At 43.1% G+C, this 22,463-nt stretch overlaps 2 protein-coding genes across 2 annotated transcripts in view; both read left to right on the top strand.

Moving 5' to 3' along the window:
• The window catches only part of AGBL4 (ATP/GTP binding protein-like 4), a gene marked incomplete at its 5' end in the record, with an annotated part of 892,811 nt that extends 892,707 nt beyond the window's left edge, over nt 1–104 (top strand). Inside the window, one exon of the mRNA XM_010004032.1 lies at nt 3–104. Coding sequence (XP_010002334.1) covers nt 3–104 — 102 coding nt within the window. The remainder of the gene's footprint in view (nt 1–2) is intronic.
• A 4,465-nt stretch (nt 105–4,569) lies between these two features.
• The window catches only part of SPATA6 (spermatogenesis associated 6), a 57,655-nt gene continuing 39,761 nt past the window's right edge, over nt 4,570–22,463 (top strand). The window contains exon 1 of the mRNA XM_010004031.1: nt 4,570–4,635. Within this exon, the coding sequence (XP_010002333.1) occupies nt 4,570–4,635 (66 nt within the window). The remainder of the gene's footprint in view (nt 4,636–22,463) is intronic.

Raw genomic sequence — 22,463 nt, 5'->3', positions numbered from 1 at the left:
TGAAATGCCCTACCCAACGAGGCCAAGGGAACAGCCATGCTGGTGGCAAACCAGAGAAGAGGAGCCAGGTTCACCTGAAGGACCAGTTGCTCTCCACACGATGAGAGGAGAGGGGAGAAGAGGAGGGCTGCTCTGCAGGGCGAGGCAGAGGAACATGTCAGAGTCTGGAACTGATGATGTTTCTCCTTTTTTTTTTCCCAAACAAGTATTTCTAAGATAACAAATGATCCTAGGAAGAGAAAGGGAAATTAGCTAGAAATTTTACTATTGATTCTTTTTTTTTTTTTTTAATTTATTTATAGATGGTAAATCAATCTCAGGGCCTTTTTTTTTTTTTTTTTTTTTTTTTATTGTCTCAGCTCTGGGGAAAAAAAAAAAGTAACCTGATAGATTTATGGACATAATTTGCAGTGGCTGAAAAGCTATTTGTTAAAATAAGAAAGCCTCCCTTTCCTCTACCAGCCTTGCTCTCTCTTTAAAGGGGTAATCCATACGATGAGCTAACAAGGGAGTCCTGGCTCCCCTGCTACAGCATGTGATGCTGCTCCCCTTTTAGTGTCAGGCTCAGAAGCTCTTATGCCAATTGCATGTGCTGGCCCTGTTAGCTTGCATTAAGAGAGCCTGATAAATAGCTTCTGGGAGTCAGGCAGGTGCTCCTCAGTGTGCTGTTTATCATCTGCTGCATGGTTAGCTTTTCTGCTCTTCTATCAGATAATTTGAGGGAAGGGATCATATGAGAAATGTTACTGTCAGGCTGCAGGCATGAAACTCTCTGCAAGCCCTGTCTAACAGGCAGGAACCATGATCCTCCAGCAAAAACTGGCTGGGGTCTAGAAAGATTGGACTTCCTAACAGATGTGTGACTGAGGCAGTGTGAGGTGAGCTGGTGGTGAAAGGGATGAACAAACAGTATTGTGCTAATTCCAAGCAAAACCTCAGAACCTTCTCCTTCCATGGGCAGCAAGTGAAATTTCTGCTTGAAGCCACTGTCACTAGGCAGTCTTGTCTCCTGTCCTGTATGACTAATTGAAACATCTGCCAGTGCTGTGGGTTTGAAGCATGAAGCCAGTGGTTCTCATATTGGAGAGCAAAAGAGGAGGATCGAGAGGGGTCCTGCAGCCAAGAAGCCAGTAGGCCCTCATATATGCTTATCTGTCTTTAATACAGTTCCCACATCTGTGTCTAAACAGATAGAAGGGAGCTCTGTGTAAGGTCCTTGAGCTCTTTTCCACACAAGCAGGGTGAGGACTGAAGGCTGAAGTCTGTGTATTGTGTCTCAGAACCTCACATGCACTTCTGGAGGCTCACCACAACAGACCTCCTGGGAGAAACTAGCCCATGGTTTCCATTCCAGGTAGCTTTACTGTGGCCAGAAATAGTGAGCAGGTACAAATCAGGGCAAAAAAAATGGCTTTGCATGCCTCTGAAAAAGGACAAGCTACTCTGGATCTGACAAAACTTGAGCTGATAGTGTCTCTGCATTATCCACCTGCTAGCTGGGCTTTCATTAGTTAGTTAGTTTCTCTCTGATAAGGGGAACTTGGTTAAAAACAAGAAAGAGACATCCCACTGGAAGGAAAATTATCTAAAACACTAAGCAAATTTGGTATTTTCAGCATTTCAAGGTGAAGGGGTTAAACTGGCCATGTTTTGGGGGGGAATAAAATGCCTTCACATGGTGAATTCCAAGGCATCGAAAAGGCACAGTGCTGGCTCTGTGTCTCCAATAGCAGAGTAATGAATAGCAGTGACAGTGTGATAATTAAAATGACCTCTTGGAGATATGGATTAGAAGGTATGCAGAGGGGGGATAAGTTCTCCTTTGAATTAATCTAGTGTTAATTTATGGCTATCGTTGGATTTTATAAGGTTTTAATGGAAGACTTTCAAAGTTGGTTTACTGGGGTGATAATATTCCTTCTGCATATTCACTGGAATAACACTTGCAGAGTTCCTCATTATTTCTTTTTGAATGCTTATATAAATATATAATGACAGAGTCTCAGGCATTTGCTTAGCTGCTAAAGAGTCCACTGTAGAAATATGAATAAAGTGATAGAAGAAGCTGTGGAATGAGTCTGTTGCTTAATTTTTATTCCTTCCTCCTCACAGGCCCCCAGAGTCACTTCAAAACCAAGATGTGGACAAGCAGGTTCTGGGAAGCCCTTGTGCTGGTCTGCTATCAGTTGTTAGAGGCTCCTGCTGCCTTGTCAAATTTGGTCATTTAGATTTAGTAACTGGATCTTCCTGAAAATCACTGTCTCCACTTTTTACTGGTCTCCTGTCACCCCTCTCTGCCCCACTGCCTGCAAGCTCCAGGTCTTAGGATGGACCTAATGTAGAATGGTTGTCTCTGCCAGAGATACTGAGATATCCCAAGGTTTTAGTTGGATAGAGAGGACAGATTGGAGAGAGTTACCCATATGGGAAATGGTGACAACCCATTTGTCAACTCCCATGCTAGTAACCTTCTTCCCACCCTCTCCACCTGCCTAGCAATACTGTAACATCCAAACATAAGGTTATGTGCCAGGAGCATCTGCCTGGCTCCTCAGCCGGGCAGCACTTGTTCCCCAGCCTTCCCCATCCTTGTTCCAACATATCACATTCAAACTCTTTGCTCTGGCCTCCCATTTCACACCTATCTCAGCTTGTCTCTGGCACCTTCTGGTCCACCCACAGTTGCCCCTATCCATTTTTTCTACCCTGAGATTCTCCTCTGAACCCTATAGGCAGAGTTGACTATATTGGTTTCTCCAGAGACCCACCTCTGCTTTTGGGGTTCTCCAATAAAACATGTTTCTCTTCTTGAAAGCTCTTCCTGATGGCAGGCTCTGTGCTAACTTACAAGATGAGGGCTTTCACTTTGGTGTGACAGAGTCTGTGGGATGTAAACACACCATTTCACAAATTCTTGGGGAGACTATAATGGGAGCTGAAAATATGAGACCTTTTGCTCCCAGTCTCTAGTTCACTTCCTCCCACATGATCACTGAGGTCCTTTTCCTTCATTTGAACAGACAGATGCTGCTTCAGAGCCTGATTCTGGCCTGCCATGAGCCTCTTCTTCCCAGGGAAAATCATCTGTGTCTCAGACGTAAGTATTGCACGTTGTATATTCAACAAGTAATTCTTCATTAGGCACTTGTGCCAAGTTAAAGTAATACCAGAGATTTGAAAAGGTTCAGAAGCCAATACAGGTCCAAAACTGGGCATCAAACTTGACAGAACAGTATTTACTCTTCAAAAAGGCATGTGTTTACCTGAGCACAAGCAGAGGGCTGCTCTGATGGGGAGACCAGAGAGCCCCACTGCACTGTTCCCACTCTCTGCCTGGGGGGCTGGAGGGCTCTCCCTTGCAGTAGCAATGTATTTGCCTCCTTTTGTGCAGGACCAGGTGATGAATATTAAAATGCTAAAATTAACTCATTTTCTGTGCATCCTGCTCTCCTGACAAGAAAATCCCTCTAGAAACCCCTGCACAGGCTGTCTAACTGCACTGAAATGGACTCTTACTGTGAGGGGATTATATATTCTGATTGGGGCTATGTTTGCAATTATTTCCTCTGCCACACCAAAGATCTTTACTGCAGAGCTGCAAACCAGTTAGAGGAACATGAAACGCTTTGACTTCTTCACTAGGGAAACATTAATCCAATCACAGGTTATGTCCATTACAGACTATGGCAATATTGTATACAGGAATTCCCAGGAGAAGGTTCTACAAAAATTGGAATCTCTCTGTAACCATGTTATGAGATTTACTGGCGTGGATAAAATGGGCAGAGTTAAAATTACCAGCCTGGCTATCTCTAAAAGACAGGTGAAGTCTGCTGGCTATCATTGCTTCATAACATTATAAATGGAAAAGCCCTGAAGTAATTGAATAACACATCTGCTGAAAAAAACTCGTGAACTGCTATAACCTAAAGATAGACTGCAAGGAAACAATGTATGTACAGCACCTGCTTAAAAGGAAAAAGATGCTTTCCCTACCTGGTGCAGAAAGATATTGCAAATGCAGATAGAGATTCTCTCTTTGGCTCCTAGATTATATGTGGATGTGCTTTATATAAATGTGTGTGTGTCTGTTTGTGTCTACCTAACTCTTTGCTTATAAAAATAAGTTAAAGCAGTTGCCTCAGCAGCCTGAGGCAGGTGCCGGATGGTAAAGATTCATAATCAGGGCTCACTGCAGTTCCTTTTGTACTGGAGGTAGCTAAAAACATTTGACATGGCTTGAAAAGAGCTGATTTCTGTCCCCTGAAAGTCTCTCTGTCCCTGTGCAGGAAAAGCTCTCCAAGCACTTTGCAAGAGTTGATTAAGGTTTTCTCTGTGCTTTACTATCAGTGCTCAGTGGTCCATAGCCATGGTTTAAGAGAGACCAACTTCACTGGGTCGCTGCAAGCCCAGGGCTACAAGGAAGATGTGCACTGAGACAGCTGCTGCTGTCACAGCCAGGGCAGCTTGTCCCTGTGAGCGAGAGCACCTGCACACACCCAGGGGAGGGAAGGATGGCCAGAGCCTGCTGACTGCCTCCCACAGAGTGCACGCAGGTCACCTCCAGGCATGGGAAAGCCACACGCTTCGGACCCAGCCGAGCTGACCAGCCACCGTCTCGTACGTTCTCTGGAGGTAAGTGCGCTGTGGGCTGGACACCTGTGGTGCATGAGAGGGGATTCCAGAGCAGGTCTGATCCATCCTTCTGTGGATGGATCTGTGGATGCCTGGACATGGAGGAGCACCTCTCATTACTCATGTTCTTCCCCATCTGGTAGCTCTGAGCAGAGATCCAAGGGCACCTGTTGTGAACTGCATTGCAGAAGCATGGCAGCCAGGGCTTGTGATAGCTGCTCGATCCAGGGAGGGGTGATTTATTTCCCATTCCATGCACCTCTCCATGGCAGGTTGGCACACACAGAAGGAAGATATGCTTTTGAAAGAGCAAGTCTGGAGGGGTTTGAAATCCTCCTGTGGAAGGAATAGAGGATGGCTGAGAGCATGAATACTGATGGGCAAGGTATGTAAAAGAACTTTGAATTCAGAGTCTTTTTTTGTTGTCTTTTTTTCTATGAAGGTCTTTATAATTGAAAATGTTAAAAAAAGTATTTCCAAATTTACAAAATAAGCTGTTTTTCCAGTAAAGGTTTCAAATTTACTGTCTGGAAGCAGTGGGAACAAAAAGCATCCCATTCTAACCTAAGCTGCAATATCAACAGCCTGGGTATACAAAGGAATATTTTCTTACCAGCCAGTGTTTGGAAGAAAAATCAAGTGCTAGAGCAAGTTTTGCCATTGGGGACAAAGTCTTTATCACAGTCATAAGGGAGCCGATATCCTGCTGTGATCTCCCATTACATACATAAAATTAGACTGCATATAAAGAGTCTCCCCCCTGTTCATTTTGTACATTTAGGGCTGTTACCCCTGGTACTTTCAGCTTGAACAAATGGTGATTTGTGTGCATTTCCCTTTGGTGCGAGGTGAAGCTGGAGAATGTTTGGAGTTTGCTCCCTGTGAGCACCACTAAGATTGTTCTATAGCATTTTTGACACATTTTAAGGCTGGAGGAAGACATTTCTAGTGGCATAATTTATGTATTTTTAGGCCTTAAGTGCTACCCATGATGTGGTTGTGAGATGCCCCTTTATGAAGCTGTAAAGGCTGAGAGGCCCCTTGCTGGTGTTTGCAGTGCTGGACACAGAGCACAGCTCCTGCTGGGGAAGCTGTTTTCTGGCAAATCCATGTTGTACTTGGCACTTTCCTTTTCCCTCTCAGTCCCTCACAGCTCGGTCACACTCCCAAAGAGTATCAGCAGCTGATCCTGAGTCACCCAGTGGGAAAGACAAAACAAGTCTAAGGAGGCTTGACTAAGAAGTAGGAGGAAAAGGGGAGGCAAAAAGATGGAGAAGCACAATTTAACTTTATCTCAGGAAGCTGGTTAGAGCATTGAGGTGCTCTTTAGCATGGGGAAGCTCTTGCAGAGCTTCTGGTTCAGCATTGAGGGTTGGGTGAAACCTTTGGTCCTTTTAGGTGAAGAAGAGTTTTGCCTCTCTATTAAATAAACCAGGACTTCACCCTGGAAATCTTGAATGCCACTCTCAGCTCTCCCATGAACCTGATGTTGCAAGATTTAGGATAAGGTGAGGAATATTTCTTTCTGTGATTAATCTCCAGCATCTGAAACCCCATGATAATTCTACCTCATGCTAACATATTCCTTTTTCCCTGTGAGTTCCTTTTTTCCATTTCTCACTTGGTGGCCCAAGACTTAGGCAGCTGAAGTGAGCTGAAGCAGGAGAGAAATGGGTCATGGAGCCAACAAGGGATGTGAATGTGACTCCATGGATGAGACAGGCTGAGTGATGCCAGTGGGTGCTTGGATAAATCATCACAGATGCTTCCAGGGCAATATTGGCAGAGAGTAAACAATAATTAATAATGGCTGTTAAATGCAGCTATTTCATACCTCTCAACCTTGAAAAAACAGGGAGAAGGTTTTTTGCATAATACTTCCTTTTCTCTTCCTCTCACCCTCTCACACTGCCTGTTGGATACACCCTTCTCCTTAACTGAGAGCTCAGCCAAACTGGGACATCCCAAACTATAAATATGGGTTGGGGGGGGAAAAAAAAAAAAAGAAAAAAAAAAAAAAGCAGCTCTAATTTTTATTGATTTAGAAATTATTTTTACAGGGTGGAACCCAAGGTAGAAGTTTTGAGCTTAGGTACCATGTAGTATAGGACATGGATACATTGGATAAACATAGGGTCAAAAGAGAGCACATTCTGGAGAGGGGAACCTGTATTTGGAAATCATCAAGGGCCATCAGAGCAACTAATCCTGTCCAGGGTAAATTTGCCTGAAGTTTGTTCCAACTTCCTCACTCTTTCAGTATCCAGAAACCTGCAAGCATATATAAAATCATGTTCATACTCCAGGCAGTAGGTTCAAAATATTGGCCTAGATGGATGGCACAACTGAGAGGGACAATGAGACACATACTGATGCTTCTCTGACAGGAGTATCAGCAAGTTTGGGGACAGGGTCCTGGCTGCGTCTTTCCCTGATATGGAGCAGGTGCCTGGGGGTAGCAACAACCCTCATATATTTGTGTAATCCCTTACTCTTTAATACATGTAGGCCAAAATCCCTTGTTATGTGAGTCTTCTGGGTGTGTAGCTATAGGTGAGTTAACACAAGCAATAACGATGGTCATAAGCACATGTATCAGCAGTGGGACAGACATTCAGCCCTTGGCAACCCCACAACATGTTCTTGTGCTGTTGGGAGGAGGGGAATGCTGTGTGTTTCTGCAGAGTGGATTAGTCAGGGAGCTAACTAAACACCACTAACCCCTTGTTAGTGCCAGCCACAAACTGAACCAAACAGGAAGAAGAAAGACGTCCCTGGCACAGCCCCCAGGCACATGCACCCAGGCAAGGACAGGGCTTCTCACTGTCAATCAGGTACATACCAATCCCATCTGGGCCAGTTCTGGCATCTGGAAAGCAGTTCAGTCCCAAACCAAGCTAGGAGGCTACACATTCATCAGCACAACTGCTTTGGTGCCAGTGCAGAGTAGCAGGGAAGACTCTACCCCATGTACTTTCAAATCATCAAGCTAATAAGTACACTGGATGATAAGATGTAATCTTTTAAATGCAGTATGGATTTCTTCCCCTGAATTATGCAGGATAAAATCTTTAGGTATGAGCTTTATTTATTTAATTATTTTTCACTGAAGGAGCTGTCTTGTGGTGGCAATAATTGCTGTGTTTTACAAATCTGCAGCCCAGCCTAAGGAAGGCTACAAAAGCTCTGCTAACTTCCTAGGAGTGCTGGGCCCTAGGATGGTGCCAGAGCATCTCCAGGAGATGTGAAGCATAAACCCACTGGTTCAACAAGCTAATATTTGTCTCCAAGCAAAAGTAGCCAAATCTTTCCTTAAGAGAGATAAACAAGTGAAAAGAGAATTAAAGCCTAGGACTTCAAAGGTGACCAGAAAAATTCAGATCAAATCTGGTCACATGTGGTTCCCATCTGGGGCTCCCTGGTTGCTCAAGGTGTATGGGAACCACACATTACACGAGAGGCAAAGGGCACCAATTGAAACTAACACATGAAATTCCATCTGAACACACAAAAATGAAAAGCTTTTAACTGTGCAGGTAGTCAAACACTGGAACATAGTGCCTAGAGAGGCTGTGGAGTCTCCATCCCTGCAGATGCTAAAAACCCAGCTGGGCATAGCCACGGGCAACCTGCTCTAGCTGGCCCAACCTGAGCAGAAGGGATGGAAGAGATGAACTCAAGATCCTTTTCAACATCCTTTATTCTGTGATTCTGTTTCCTGTTCCTTATACCAATTTCTGACAGTTTTATTGGTCATTTTGCAGCAAGCAGTATGATAACATCAACGTTCAGCTGTTTTTGCAGCAATTGTCACTCCTTGATCTGCAGTGCCTTTAAAGAGGTTTGTAGTTCATCATCCATTTTTACAGGTAGGGGAACTGGGCCAGTAAAAAAAAACAAGTGATTTGCTTAAGGACATTCAGGAAGATGGGGGCAGAGGGACCAGATTTCCTAAGTGTCCCCTCCCATTCCTGCAACAGCACTGCACCTCCACCACCTGTGCAAGCGGTATTTGAGAGAACTGCCTGGTGTACTGAGCACCCAGTGGCAGCAGAGGTGCCAGGGGGTGGGTGCAGCCTTCTCCCCACGACTGCAGCTCTTGGGCTGTAAAGCACAGCAGTGAGAAAAGCTTGTGTGCTTCGCCAGGGAGACAATGGGGCAGGCAGCTCTGCTCTGGTGAGCTCAGCTGAAGCACAACCAAGCAAGCTGGTGCTTTAATGAAGGCATATTCGCAGTGGTAAAAACAGTCTTTACCCACCAGTGCTTCAAACTACAGGTCTAATTTCTGTATATCACATGATTTATTATTTATTTTCTCAGTGCTTCTACTGCAGGTCTCAGATTTGGCCGAGCTGCAGTGTGTAACAACAGAAACATTCTTTCTTACTAGTGCTATTATTACCAGTCCTTGGAGATTGATGTTTCTAATACCATAACAACTCCTTGACTAAAGCTCTCGTTGCTGTGATTTTGCACCTCTCTGCATTTTGATCTATTGACAAGTACACCTGTATAAAAAACCATAACGTTCTGATTTTTCTCATGAATATTGAAAATCAGAGAGAAGAGCAGATGTGGCTGCATGTCTACAGACACACAAGCACAGGGCCCCCACTTTAAGCACTTGCTTAAATCTGAGCTTCTGACAAATAGGAATGATCTGCTTGTCACTCTTTTGGTGGGCTGAATAAATACATGGAGTGTGTTTGTAGGGAATAGAGGAAGCAGGCAATGGCCATTTATGGATGATTAATCACAGCCATGTATTCTTTATTTCCTATTTATGGGTGATACAGTGGGCTGAATTTTAATCAGCTCTCACTGTGGTGGGATTTCATGTTTCTCCTCTCAGCAGTTAACACTTTAGAGATACAGTTGGTCTCGATGATCTTATTCCAACCAAAATGATTCTATGATTCTGTCATCTCAGAAAAGGCTGATATAAGGATTATGGCAGGAATGGCTCCTGCATTCTTCTTTGGGTTTTAAATTAAATATGCCGTATGGCAGAATGCTCTTCAGCAGAGACACAATCTTCATCCTTTTGTTCAAGGAGCGAAGAGAAGAATAATTAACAGAGCCCTCACCTCTTCTCCTCAGATGATGCTCAGTTCAACCTTTACAGTTCCAAAGTGGTATTAAGATAAGAACCATGGACTGTATCCTGACCTCAGTTACACCATGGTACATCTGAAGTTGGAGTCAGACCACTAAAGTAATTAGAATTGACTGGGACTTAGGCTGGTGCATACAATATTTGATATTTCTGGCACTTGTGCTCAAGGCAGCCAGTGGGACCCGTTACCTCACCCCACACCTGCCCTACGGATGCCACACACAATGGGTTTGCTACGTGTGGTGCTAATCACCTAGCAAGTAATTAAAATTGAGAGCATTTTAAAAGTCAAATTGGGGTTTGGGATGAGGGCCAGATCACTCCAGATGATCTAGATACCTAACTCAGCCACTGAGTATGAGACATCAAAAAAAAAACCCCAACAACAAACAAAAACAACCAACCCTGCAGTCCCTAATCTTTAAATTTAATCTTTAATTTTGGAGTGAAATTGGTGCTTAGAAAATATAGCTCAGGGAGGGCAGGAAAAGCAGAGTCCAGTGAGCAAAACAGAGATCTTACTGAGCCAGGGACTGCTGGCAGCTGAAGAGAAGAAGGGAAATGAGCAGCAGCTCAGGCTGCCTCACTCGCAGGAGGACATCGACAACACTGATGCAAGGAGATTATGCCATCCAGCCCCTGAAAACCTTCAGTCCCTTAAAATGGTGAGAGATACTTTTCCAGGCATTAAGACTCTGGCAGCCCATCCAAAGTACAAGATGAAGGAAGTAAATTTGAAGGAGTTACTTTATTAGAGATAAGGCTGCCTTTTCCAGATAGCCATGCTTCAGTGAAACCCACTGGACCAATCGCCAGGTTGCAATTCAGTCAGGAAAAGCAGTTTGCCCCAGGGTATGATACAAGACCAGCAAAATTAATAATTTTGAGATGTATCATCATAGGAAGAACACGAGGAATTTTTTTCCTCTTTTTATTAGGACTCTGGAGATTTCCTTCCAGGGCTACTATTGAAAGCCCAACTTTGTTCATGCTGCTTGGACCCAGTTTTCGTACCCTAGCACAAACCCAGACCTCTGAAAAGAAAGCAGCATCCTATTCTGCTATACCCCATGGGCCAAGTGAAGAAAAGCTACTTCACAGACGGCTGTTACTCAACAATGGGAAGAATTTAAGTGATTTTCATGCCATGAGGTTTTAGCCCACAAAGGGGCTGGAGGACATGAAGGCTGTGGAGATTTGGAGGCATATAAACACCACAGAGATTTGTGAACAACCTACTTACTCATTGTCATAAGCTTTGTCCACAAACAGACACAGATCGATGGTGTGGGACTCAAATGATGGGTGCAGGCCAATGACCAACACTTTGTACCTGCCAAGCCCCGGGAACAATGGATGTGTGAACTGCAGCAGAGGATCCAGCTGGCAGAACATGCACAGGCCAGTCTTACTGCATGAAAGCTTCATCCAGTTGCTCTTGTAACCCCATGGCTTTCAGGGAATACCATGTTAGAGCACTGATTTGATCTTCAAGGGTTGGACCATGCAAGATGAAAAGCAAGCCAGCACAATTGCTCTGCAACACTCAAGCAAATTAATATTAAATTCAAGTGTGTGTTTGATTGCCCAGCATGGATCAAAGATCAAGCTCAAGGATCAGCAAGGGGGGATGCTGGAGACAGCATCAGTCTGGCTTGTGAGGACCCTTATACTATTTTTTTTCTTCTGACCTCTAAAGTAACTTTTTTTTTTTTTTTAAATTTCTACCTAGATGAACATTCAAAGACACCAAAACTAGTGAAGAATACACTAAAATTTGAGCTATGGTCCAAGACAACGAATCAATGAAGACATAGTTCAAGATGGCAGCATCAATCAACTGTGTCTACATGCCAGGAGCCAGAGAAGGACTAAGACTTCAGCCTGCTGCTTTCTGTCCTCCATCAGGCCTTTGCAAGTCACAGCAGTAAGTGTTGTCCCCAAACCCCAACAGTTCAAAAGAGAAAGCTATTTCCAGGGCATCTTTTTGGAAGCAGCAAAGTTGCAGCTTTAGATTGATGTTCATTCTTCTTTTGTGACCATAGCTAATTAAAAGAAACTAATAGAAACGTAGCCAGATCCAAAAGTTTATTAGAAAAGAAGCATTGTAGTTTAATTATGCTGCTATGTTGTGTATGACACAAAGCCCATTGAAATCTGAACACTTGATGATCTCTGGAATTTGACTAAGAGCTCTTCGGCCTTAGGGAGAAACTTGACAATTACTAATCTACATATGCTGACAATCTCTACATATCAGGGGCCCCATGAGGGTCTTTAATTGCTCTGTAAACTTCAAACTGGAGTGTTCTTCAGTAGGAAAAAACAAGATGCTGCATTCAAGCTAAAGTGGAGTGGTAGTTGACATGTTTATTAAATACCCCCAGGCCCCAAAGGATTGCAGGGTGGAAGGTTCTTTGGGTAGAAGAAGTTACAAATGCAGCATCAGATTTATTCAAGTGAGAACAATTATGTGTGAATGCTCAGGTGCAACTATGGCACGATGGATCCAGGCAAACTCTCTGCAAAAACATTTCCTCAATTCCAAACCACGTCTCTATCCTCTTGCCCCCACAGCCCTTTTTGACACATTTGCTTGAGCTTTCTGACTGCACCACAAAATGTCTACATAATCTGAATGAAAGTGGGCAGTGGATTTTTATAAGGTGCTGACCTGAGCTATTTCAAAAGCAAAATATGTGATATTTGTCTTACTGTTATGTAATTGTTGGCAGTGAGTTTTGTCCATGTATCTGTCAGGGGAGGGAGTTTGATCCTCCAAGATGCCTTTAATACAGGACCTGAATTTAGGCCAGCAATACTAGTAGGTCTAGCCCAAAACACAGCTGCAGGAAAACCGGTCATTTCATAGAAGAACCAATAGCTTCATATTCCTTCCCCTTAACCGACAGTTTGACACCACTCCACACTTTGATGATGAAGGTTACTCATCTGGTACAGATGGCACAGAAGGTTATTCTGGTTCATTCTCATGTTTCTGTATTGACTTGATGATGTCAGCTTGGATGCTTACCTTGTATACTGTCAACATAATTGGCAAGCAAATTCTGATCACTTCATTTCTATTTTATTTCCTTGTCCTTCAGGAATGTCCAGAGTTATCCTCCCGCTGTCGAGAGGATTCACATTCCCCACTGAACTGGCTGCAGTGCATGGAGAAAGAAATAAAAACAACCCCTCCAGAAGCCATCTGACTCTGCAGCATCAGTCTTGGTGAGGGATTTTACAAACTGCTTTATCATTCCTGGGGAGCAGAGGAATAGACAGAGCTTGAATTGTGCCCCCATGGGATATACAGCAATTGCCATCAGGGGAATCATAGTATGGTTTGGGTTGGAAGGGACCTTAAAGATCATCTAGTTTCAATACCCCTTGCATGGACAGGGTCACTTGCAATGAAGCTGATCAGGGAAAAAATTGGAGGGAATAATTCTGGAAAATCCCAGTGCCACCTTCGTTCTGGGCTCTAACAACACAATCCAACCTTTGAATTTGGGGAGGAAGAGTGTGATCAACGCAACACGTTAAACAACCTTAACTCCAGCGAGCAATGGCACCACTATAACACTTGTTTATTAGCAAAATGCATCTGATCTCAAAGGCCTGCATGACAAGTTCATTACATATCAATTTAATTAGCTGATTTACATTTAATTTACATTTCAATTAATGTCTTTAGCAACAAAACATTGCCTTAATAGGGTAATTGCCTGTTAGGCAATATGTAAAAGAATAAATAGTCACATTCTGAGGAAGAATTCCTATTTTCAATTTTTTATTACCATAAATAACCTAAATAATTATTGCTCTTAAGGGGCCATGTCCCAGTTCCCTTCTGGGCCTAATTATAAAGACTTAGTACCTCATTAAGCAAAATGGTTTTGGAGTCACAGAAAAGCATTACTCTAATCGTGACTCATTAGTTTCAACAAAAGAGGGAAAAACTGCACAAGTCGGCACATTTTGCCATATTATTCTTGTGGTTCATAAGCAGCAGCACATTTGAGAAGTGGCTGTTACAGCTGTGTAGGCGTTTCTGTCATGAAGCCCTGTTTTCAGAGGTGTTTTTTTTCTGTGTAACTTGGGTCGTTACAAGAGTCGCATCCAACTGGAAAAGCTGGCACGTGCAGCCCTGGCAAGGAGCGAGAAGCTGGCACAAACTTTTGGTTCTCTGCTCCCTGAGAGCTCCTCTTTTCCCCGTGCATGGTGGCTTGGTTTGAGGCTGTCATGGAGGATCCATCTTCTTCTACCGTGACAGGAGGGTTGTTTTCATCACCAAAATATATCCCAGTGCACAGAAAACAGACGTGCCTTTCAGGACTTGTTGGAATTCAGTGATCCTGGTGCTCCTTCTTTGTAACTAGAGAGCAAAAAATTGACTGCAGGTTTGGCTGTGACCAGACTCTTAGTGTTGGATGCAAAGCTCTGTGGCAATGTGATGTAAAACACTGAGCTCATATGCACTCACTCTGCTGGCTTCAATTTGTTCAAAAAACCCAAACAAACCATGGAAAGTCTGGCATGGTGCTGGTGGGTTTTATGCTACATTAGGCATTGAGTCTCTGTGCTTGTCTAATGTTACACCGGGTCCAGCATCGTCTGTCCTTCAGCAGCTGATGCAGAGCCAATGTGGAAGCATGAAGCTGGCACAGAGTCTGTGTGGGGAGCTCTGGCTGATCTGAGGAACATCTCTGCTTTGATGGGAAGAAGTTTGTTCTGCTAGAGACCCAGTGGTGCAGAGACCCAGAACTAATGGCAGGAGCTAAGGCATCAACTGCATTTGCTTAAAGTGATGTCATGTAAGGGAATGAAAAAGGGACTGATTAAGATTCTGTTTAGCAAATAACAAATTGGTGATATTCTAGGAATATACAGAGCTTCTAAAAAGCAAGTGTTTGATGATAAAACAACCTTTTCATATCTTGTTAGTTTCCTCATTAACCTTTACTGATGATTCCTATGTAGACGAATCCTAAACTCAAACACTTTGCCATTCTTCCTTACATTGGAGATAAATCTAAAGCTAGAAATAGTATTTCTTAATGACAGTATTGTGCACCTTGTAAGCACACACAATAACTGGGGTTTTTTTCTTCTTTTTTTCTTGTTTTCCTTATTTTTTATTATTTTTTTGGTGACTAGTGTTCCTGCCCTGATTGTGTAGGTAGTTAAACTGGCTGCACAGAAGTGTTAAGTGACACTCCATATCTCAGAGCTGTAAGCAGAAGTCCCATCCTGCTCTGTTCTCTGCTGAAGTCAGTGGGGGTTTTAGTGAATGTTGGAATTAATCTTCAACCCCAGGTCTTGAGACAATCCAAGACTGCTGTGCAAACATTGCACAACACTATGCCAGAGTACCTGGTGTAGCTCGCCCAATTCCAGAGGTGATTCTGGACTGTCTGGCTTGGTAAATTTCATGCCAGCTATTGGGTAAGTTCTAGTTCCTTAGTGCATCATTCTCCTGTAAGAGGGTGCTGTATGTATATACCATTAGGACAGTGAAAAAGAAATAATGTAGGAGTCACTTTCTTCTAATACTAAACACACCATTTTCACTAGGATAAGGAATACAGTGCTGTCCTGGGGAGAGAAAGAGAGGGAAGCTTCCTCTTCCAAAAGGTATCTTATTACCTTCAGAGGTTAATTGCTTAGAACTAAGATGTATCTCCTGTATTCTGCACTTTATTTTTCTCCTGCACTTGATGGATCTGGAATTCTCTTCTGAGCTGCTAACTCAATTCTTGCTTTTTAAAGCTCATTTAAAACCTTTCCTACTTTCCTGTGTCTGCGATTAACACTAATCCACTCTACCCTTTCTTTTCCTACAGCTTCTCAGATTCACCCCTTGCTGCAACCTGCAAGATTCTAATTGGCACCTGCTCCTCTTTCTGGGTTTCCATTTTTTTTCTTTCTTCCTGCTCCATTTTCTCTCTGTTGCTATCTGGGCTGCTCTATGCCATCCTGTTATAATTTTTAGCCTAGATCTGCCTACTGCTGTAAAGGATTTGATGATTTTCTTTAGCAAAGACTCTAATAATAGCCACAATCCTGCCCCTTTACAAATCTTCCTTACAATATATACATATATATATATATAAAATGTTCTGCCCTCCAGAGTGAATTTCATTGAAAACCAAAAGTTCTTGTTTAAAAAAAAAAAATAAATCCCTCTCTGTTCCTGATGGATTGGAGAAATTTTAAAGGAGCAATGTTATAACTTATGGGGAATTTAAACACAGATCTCAGGGCTCCCTATTAGGGTAACTTCAGCTATTATTTAAAGAAAGTGTTTCAGTTTTCTTCTCTAGTACAACAACAAGCTACAGTCTGTAACAGGAAAACAAGCCAGCCAGAAAGTTCTTGAGGTTCTCTAGCGACTTTGCTGTTGTCAATCAAATCAACATGGAAGGTGCTCAAACACTGCTACTTTTATGGGCAGAGGGAGAAAACTCCTGACATGCTGCAGAAAGGCTTTTGAAAAACAAGTGACTAGATACCATCTGAGCCGGATGAGGCTAACAGAAGACAGAGCCTAGGACTATTATGGGGTGTGATGGGTTTTGAGCTTTAACTCCTATTCCAGATGGCCAACGACAAAACTGTGATTTCCCAGCCCCCCATTCAGCTGCTGCCTCAGCCTGGCTGCCCAGAGGGGAGCTTTTCCCCCTGAAGGCTGGTGTCTGATGCTCACTTCCTGACCCTGCTCAGAAGCAGCTCAGTTAAGGCAACTCTGAGGAGCTTGGAGCCACGTTGTGCCTTTGCCCTGAGCCTCAGAAGCTCACGCTCCCTGCTGCCCTCCCAGCACCTCCTTTGGCAACGCCAGGTGCTGCAACACAGAAGCCCCACAGCAGATTGTTCCAAGCCTCCCTCCTCTGTTCTCTGCTCAGGACACAGTGTTTTACCATTTCCTTTTTTAACATGCTTTACTGAATCACAGTGTTTACAGACAGAACATACTGGTGGAGGATCAGGGTAGCTGCCTGTACATCACGGACCATTAAATACTGTTGACACTTTTCTTTTTGTTTGACTAAAATATGTTTTGTTTTGACAAAAGCATTTCTTGAGTCAGCTCCTCATTTTCCTCCAGTATTGTCAGAAGACAGAGGAATCACTTTTCTTCTGATAGCTTGTTCCAGTGGTTACCCACTTTCTCTGTTACCATAAAATGCTTAATATCTAATTCAAATTTTTTGGGCTTCAGCTTCTAGCAACTGCCTCTTGCTATGCCTTTCCCAGTTGTAGCAAAGACCCATTTACTATCCTGCCTTTTTCAACACAAAGGGACATATCCACTGAATTCAAGGCACAGCTTTTGGCTTTCTGCTCAGGCCCCTGTGCTGTCACTGCTGCAGCTGGAGCCATCACAGCAAATCTTCCCTGAGCAGCAGTTCTCCTACGCAGCACACAGGTGCCCCTTTATACACTTCCAATCCAGCTGCCCTGAATTACTGGGGGACCAGAGACATTGTCTCTGAGATGGCAGAAAAATCATTGATAATTTCTGCCCCCTCCATGACCATCATCTTGAGTTGCTTTGCCAACTCAACAGTGTCCTTTTCTTTGCTGTTTAAATACAAAGCCGTGCATAAAGAAGGAATAAAACACTCTAATTTATTCTGCAAAAGTGTTCATCAAGTGAGAGACAGGACTCTGGGATAAGATTAAGAGCTTACATTTTTCATTTGACTTATTTCACATAAAATTTCATAGAGGATAAAATGATGGGAGGCAAAGAAGCAATGATATTTCTGGTTTATCTCTGTCTAAGGACCATAAGTCTTTCTGAAGTATCATTAATTACAGCAGCGCTATTCACAACACTATTGTTAAGGCTCTACCAGCAGCCCCATTATAAACCCCTCTTTTCAGGGGTTTATAAGTTGGGTAGAAGAATTTTGTTTCAGGCAAAAAAAAAACCAACAACACTTTGCTGGGGCTATGTCTCCATCTCAGACAATTTTTTTAAAAAATGCAAAAAACAAAGGGAAGTTTCATCTCTTTTGAACTGAGTAAGGGCGAGCCCACAGGAACCTTCTAGGGGTACAAAGATAATGCTGTCTTGGCTGATTGCATCTGTGCCATTTGTGGATTCATAAGACTGTATTCATGGAAGTTATCTCTTAGATGAATTTAGATCATTCCTTTACAACACAAGTTTCCAATTACTATAGCTGAATTCAAAGATCCAGAATATTTCTCTAGTGGCTGTAATCAAATCAGATTTGATTTCTTCTTTAGCTGCCGCCAGAAGAGAAGGAATTTAGCAGACCTTGAAAACTGCCTACATGTTAAGAACACTTCAGTGTCTTCAGTAGCCTGTCTTTTTTTGCTCTCAGTGTAAGCATGACACATATCAAGAATCAGCCAAGTTAATGGTAGCATGCACCAAAGGGAGCAGTGGTACAGAGAGGCTGCTCTGTCCCCGCTGAGCCATGGCCAACTGTTAGAGACACTGACTTTCTCCAGGTGTCCAGTGAAAAGTGTTCTTCAGTAGGCACTGGAGACTGGGAGGGCACAGGGCAGAAAGGTCACTGCTTTGCCTACATAACATGACCAGGTGGCCTTTTACCTGTAGCAACTTGTAGGTTCATCCAGGAAGCCTGACAGCTCTGCCTGGTTGTGTCCTTGCACGTCAGGAAAAAACAAGACCCTCAATAAGATGGAATTGACAAAATCATGAGGCCTTTTTCTAAAGCAACAGATATTAATGAACGCTAACTTCTGGGCAGCTTTTTATTTTTCATGCTTTAAAGTAGAAATATTAGATGAAAATATATTTTGCAAAGAGTGCACTGACACCCTCAGGTAATTTCCATCCTCTGCCCTCATCAATAATCCAATGCTCTGCCTTCCCTGTTCTATTACTGTCTGCAATAATGCAATTCACTGTGGTTCCCTTAGATCCTGTTAGAGTCTCTCACATTACAAAACTCTTCCAGCTCTGCTCCATGGTGCACTGGGCTTGTTTAGTCTTCCCTTCAGCTGCCTGTTTTCCTTGCCCCCCCCCATCTTTGCCCGGGAATTGACTTTTGAGAATTGCACATTTAAACCTTGCAGTGAGTGAGAAGATCAAAATAAGTCATCCTTGTGGATATTGACCCATGGGATCCCTCAAGTGCTCTGATCCTGCTTTGAACACTGTTGAATGTATCTTCTGATAATGAGTTCCACCACCTGAAGTACTTTCTTCTTTCTTGATTGTGTTGTCTTTTAATTTCATTGCATGTGTCCTTTGAAAGGATAAATATGCAGGGGTAAATAGAATAACTCATTTCTACATATTATTCAGCCCTTTATGTACCTCTTGCATTATGTCTTATTTTCCTCTTCTGCAAAGCAAAACCCTTACTGGTTTGTTTGCCTTTTCTAATAGGGCAATCCTTCCATATTTCAGAATTTGTTGCTGTTATTTGAGCAGATGTCTTCCTGGAATTCTCCACAGTTATTCATGACAAGACGCTCATACACTCAGTTACAATCTCTAATGACAAGGCTGGACATGCAGTAAGACAGAAATCTCTTCTGGCTGCAGCTCAACCTCAGGGGCTTCAGGTCTGCACACATGGTTTGCTGACAACACCCAGAAGAACTGCAGTAGAAGGTGGAAAAATGTGGGAAGCTCCTTCATTGCCTTCATTCTTACTGCCAGAATGACTGTGCAAGGCCACTTTGCACCCAGTCTAATACTTCCTAAATTTAAGGAGAAAACCCTTCTTGGCTTCTTAACCAAAAGTGAATCTCTGAGAAACTCTGTGATTTCTGACTTGCTCTCTGATCTCCAGTCTTGTCAGATCTAATTCTCTGCAATCCACAGGATTTTCCAGATCCTGAACTATAGAATATCCACTGTTTGCCATCCTGACTCTTCCCGTTTTTCCCACTGTACATATTTGGTAGCATATTTCAATACAAGGAAATTCCAGAGGCCATTGCAAAACACTGCAACGATACGGTATAAATCTTATGACAATGACCTTTAACCAATGCCACCTCCCTCTTGATGGTATCTCTTGGTTTTCAACCATAGAATTAAGAGCAGAATTGAATCACAGTAGAATCAAAGGGGTTGGAAGGGACCTCTGAAGATCATCAAGTCCAACCCCCCTGCTGCAGCAGGAACACCTTGGGAAGACCACACAGGAACGCATCCAGATGAGTCTTGAAAGCCTCCAGAGAAGGAGACTCCACAACCTCTCTGGGGAGCCTGTTCCCGTGCATACTTTGAGGACAACAGGGCTCTTCCATAGCAGGCATGTCAGAGGGGCTGGAGGACAGGAAAAGATGAAGCTTTTAAATGGAGGGGCTTGCAAAATACAGAATGCAGAGCTGTCATCCAGGCTCTTTTATTATGTGGAACTAAGTCTAAGAAGCGTTACAAAAAGATTTACTTTTCCGAATGCAAAGGAATTCATGCTCCTTCACAGCAGGGAAACTTCACAGCAGTTAAAACCTGAGGTCTATGAAAGCAGCACATACTTTTTGTGGTTTGGCTTTTCAGTTTGGCTTATTAGCCAAAGGATTTATGCTGAAAGTCAGGATTTCCCCTCGTTGTCCCCCAAATCCCTGCATCATTGTTCCTGCAGTGAGAATTTAAGACTAAATTATGCACTTTGTCTCAAAACGAGAAGGTCCAGATGGATCTCATGCTGCTGCAGGAAGGGCTGGACAGGAAAACCACTGCAGCAGCAGCTTCTCTTCCCAAGGCCCAGAGGAGTGAAGTGGCAGGAACTCTGCAGCCCAGAGGGATGGAGAATCATCTCTGTGCTGAGTATATAACCTTCCAGCCCAGCCTAGGTTTTCCCTGGTTTACCAGGGAAAAGCACTGACATTCATCACTGCCTTATCACTTTGAAGAAGCTTTTGGTCCTGCCTCGTGCTCCTTTGTCAAGGGTTATTAAGTACTTCTGTTCCAGGGCACTGCACATGGATATTAAATTTTCATCACAAACATGATGCCATTTTTTATTTCAGCATTTATCTATCTTCTGTTCTTATATGGCCAGGCTCACTGCAATATCTCATACCTCATAACCTTTAACATATTATTTATCCCTCAAAAAAACATGTATATGAAAGGGACCTGAAAACAAGCAATAAACCATTTAAATTTAGTTACCATCTGAGATGTTGCATCTTTGGGAGTGTTCTCATTAACTCTGGAATGCTAGTCATAACCTTGAGACTGATGATGCATAGAAAATTATTTTACCCAAGCGTAAACTTCTCCTTAAGATATATATATATATACACACATATATATATGTACATTAGAGGTCTGCAATTCCAAAAATCAGTCTTTCCTAGGCCTTAGATACAGAATCCTGTCCTTTGCTCAGAAAAAAAAAAAAAAAAAAAAAAAAAAAAAAAAAAAAAAAGAGACTTACAGGTCTTACAGAAGTCACATTAATGAAAACAAGGTCATTTATTTATTTTAGAAGATTTAAATCTATAGAAGGGTTAAATATTACTACTAATAGTTAATACTACGTTTGTCTGTACTGGTACATTGTTCTTGACATGTTTTTTTTCCCAAAAAACCCAATATCAAACATGTTGAGATTGCTGATTCTTGAGTGTTCAAGACCAGGTTGGAAGGGGCTTGGAGCAACCTGGTCTAGTAGGAGGTCTCTCTGTCAATGGGGGGTTGAAAAGGAGATGATCTTTAAGGTCCCTTCCAAGCCAAACCATTCCATGATTCTTCCAGGATTACTTAGCACTAGCTCTTTAGATCACTCTGCATGATTTTTCTTTGAAATTGTCAAATAAAAATAATGAAAGCCATGGGATGCATCTCAGCCACTTCTCTTTCAGAGGCAATAAAAAATACTCAAGTTTCTTCCCCTCTCTACAGCTGCACTTGTGAACTTGGAAAGAGTATTGAAAGGCTTAAAGCCCCTTACAGTCTGAGGCTGAAACGAATTGCAGTTGCCAAAAAACAAAGTCAGATTCTTTTAGTATTAAATGTGATCTTAAATACTCTTGGGAACAACTTAGCAGCAGAGAACTTGGGGAATACCATTGATATAGTCTTAATGCTGACCAATATTAGTGGCATAAATTTTGTCTAGTAATTAAACTGGAAAGGTGGGCCAGAAAGGGAGTTGCAGATACGTGTGGATACAAGTCTCTGAAGATGGGACGAGTCAGAACACACCACACTCCACTCTGTCTCACCCACAGAGGACACTAGAACAATTTCCTAAAGGAGCCAGAAGGGCCCAGATGCCTACAACTGGACATTGTCAAAATCCAACTATCCCTCAAAAGGAAGAAAAGAAAGCAAAAGACAACAGAAAGCACGGAAATAACTGATTTTTAGCTAGTAAGCCCAGGAGCTGTGTGTAACTTCACGGCTTTTCCAAAGTTAAGGCAGAAGGTCCAGGAAACACTGTGGATACTGACATTTCTCTGCTTCCTGCGTCCCTCTGGATGCCCCGCAGCTGCTCCCTGCTCGTGTGTGGCCTGATTCCTTATGCCAGCCCCGGCTTTCGCACCAGCAAAGGGTGTCTTAAGGCAGCACCCACCGCTGAGCCCGCCCGTCCCCCGGGGCCTGAAGCTTCGGAAGCGATTGCACTCCTGACACACCCGAGCGGCTCAGAGCCGCAGGTCCCTGCAGGAAGAGGCAGCACCCGAGCAGACCGTGCGGATGAGCGCGGGAGAGGGCGCAGAGCCCCGCGGGGCTGGGGAG

The sequence above is a fragment of the Chaetura pelagica genome, unplaced genomic scaffold (genome assembly GCF_000747805.2).
Source record: "Chaetura pelagica isolate M959 unplaced genomic scaffold, ChaPel_1.0 scaffold18, whole genome shotgun sequence".
In the NCBI taxonomy this organism is placed as follows: Eukaryota; Metazoa; Chordata; class Aves; order Apodiformes; family Apodidae; genus Chaetura; species Chaetura pelagica.
Note: the sequence above shows the minus strand (reverse complement) of the source record. Positions and strands in the feature narration are given on the sequence as shown.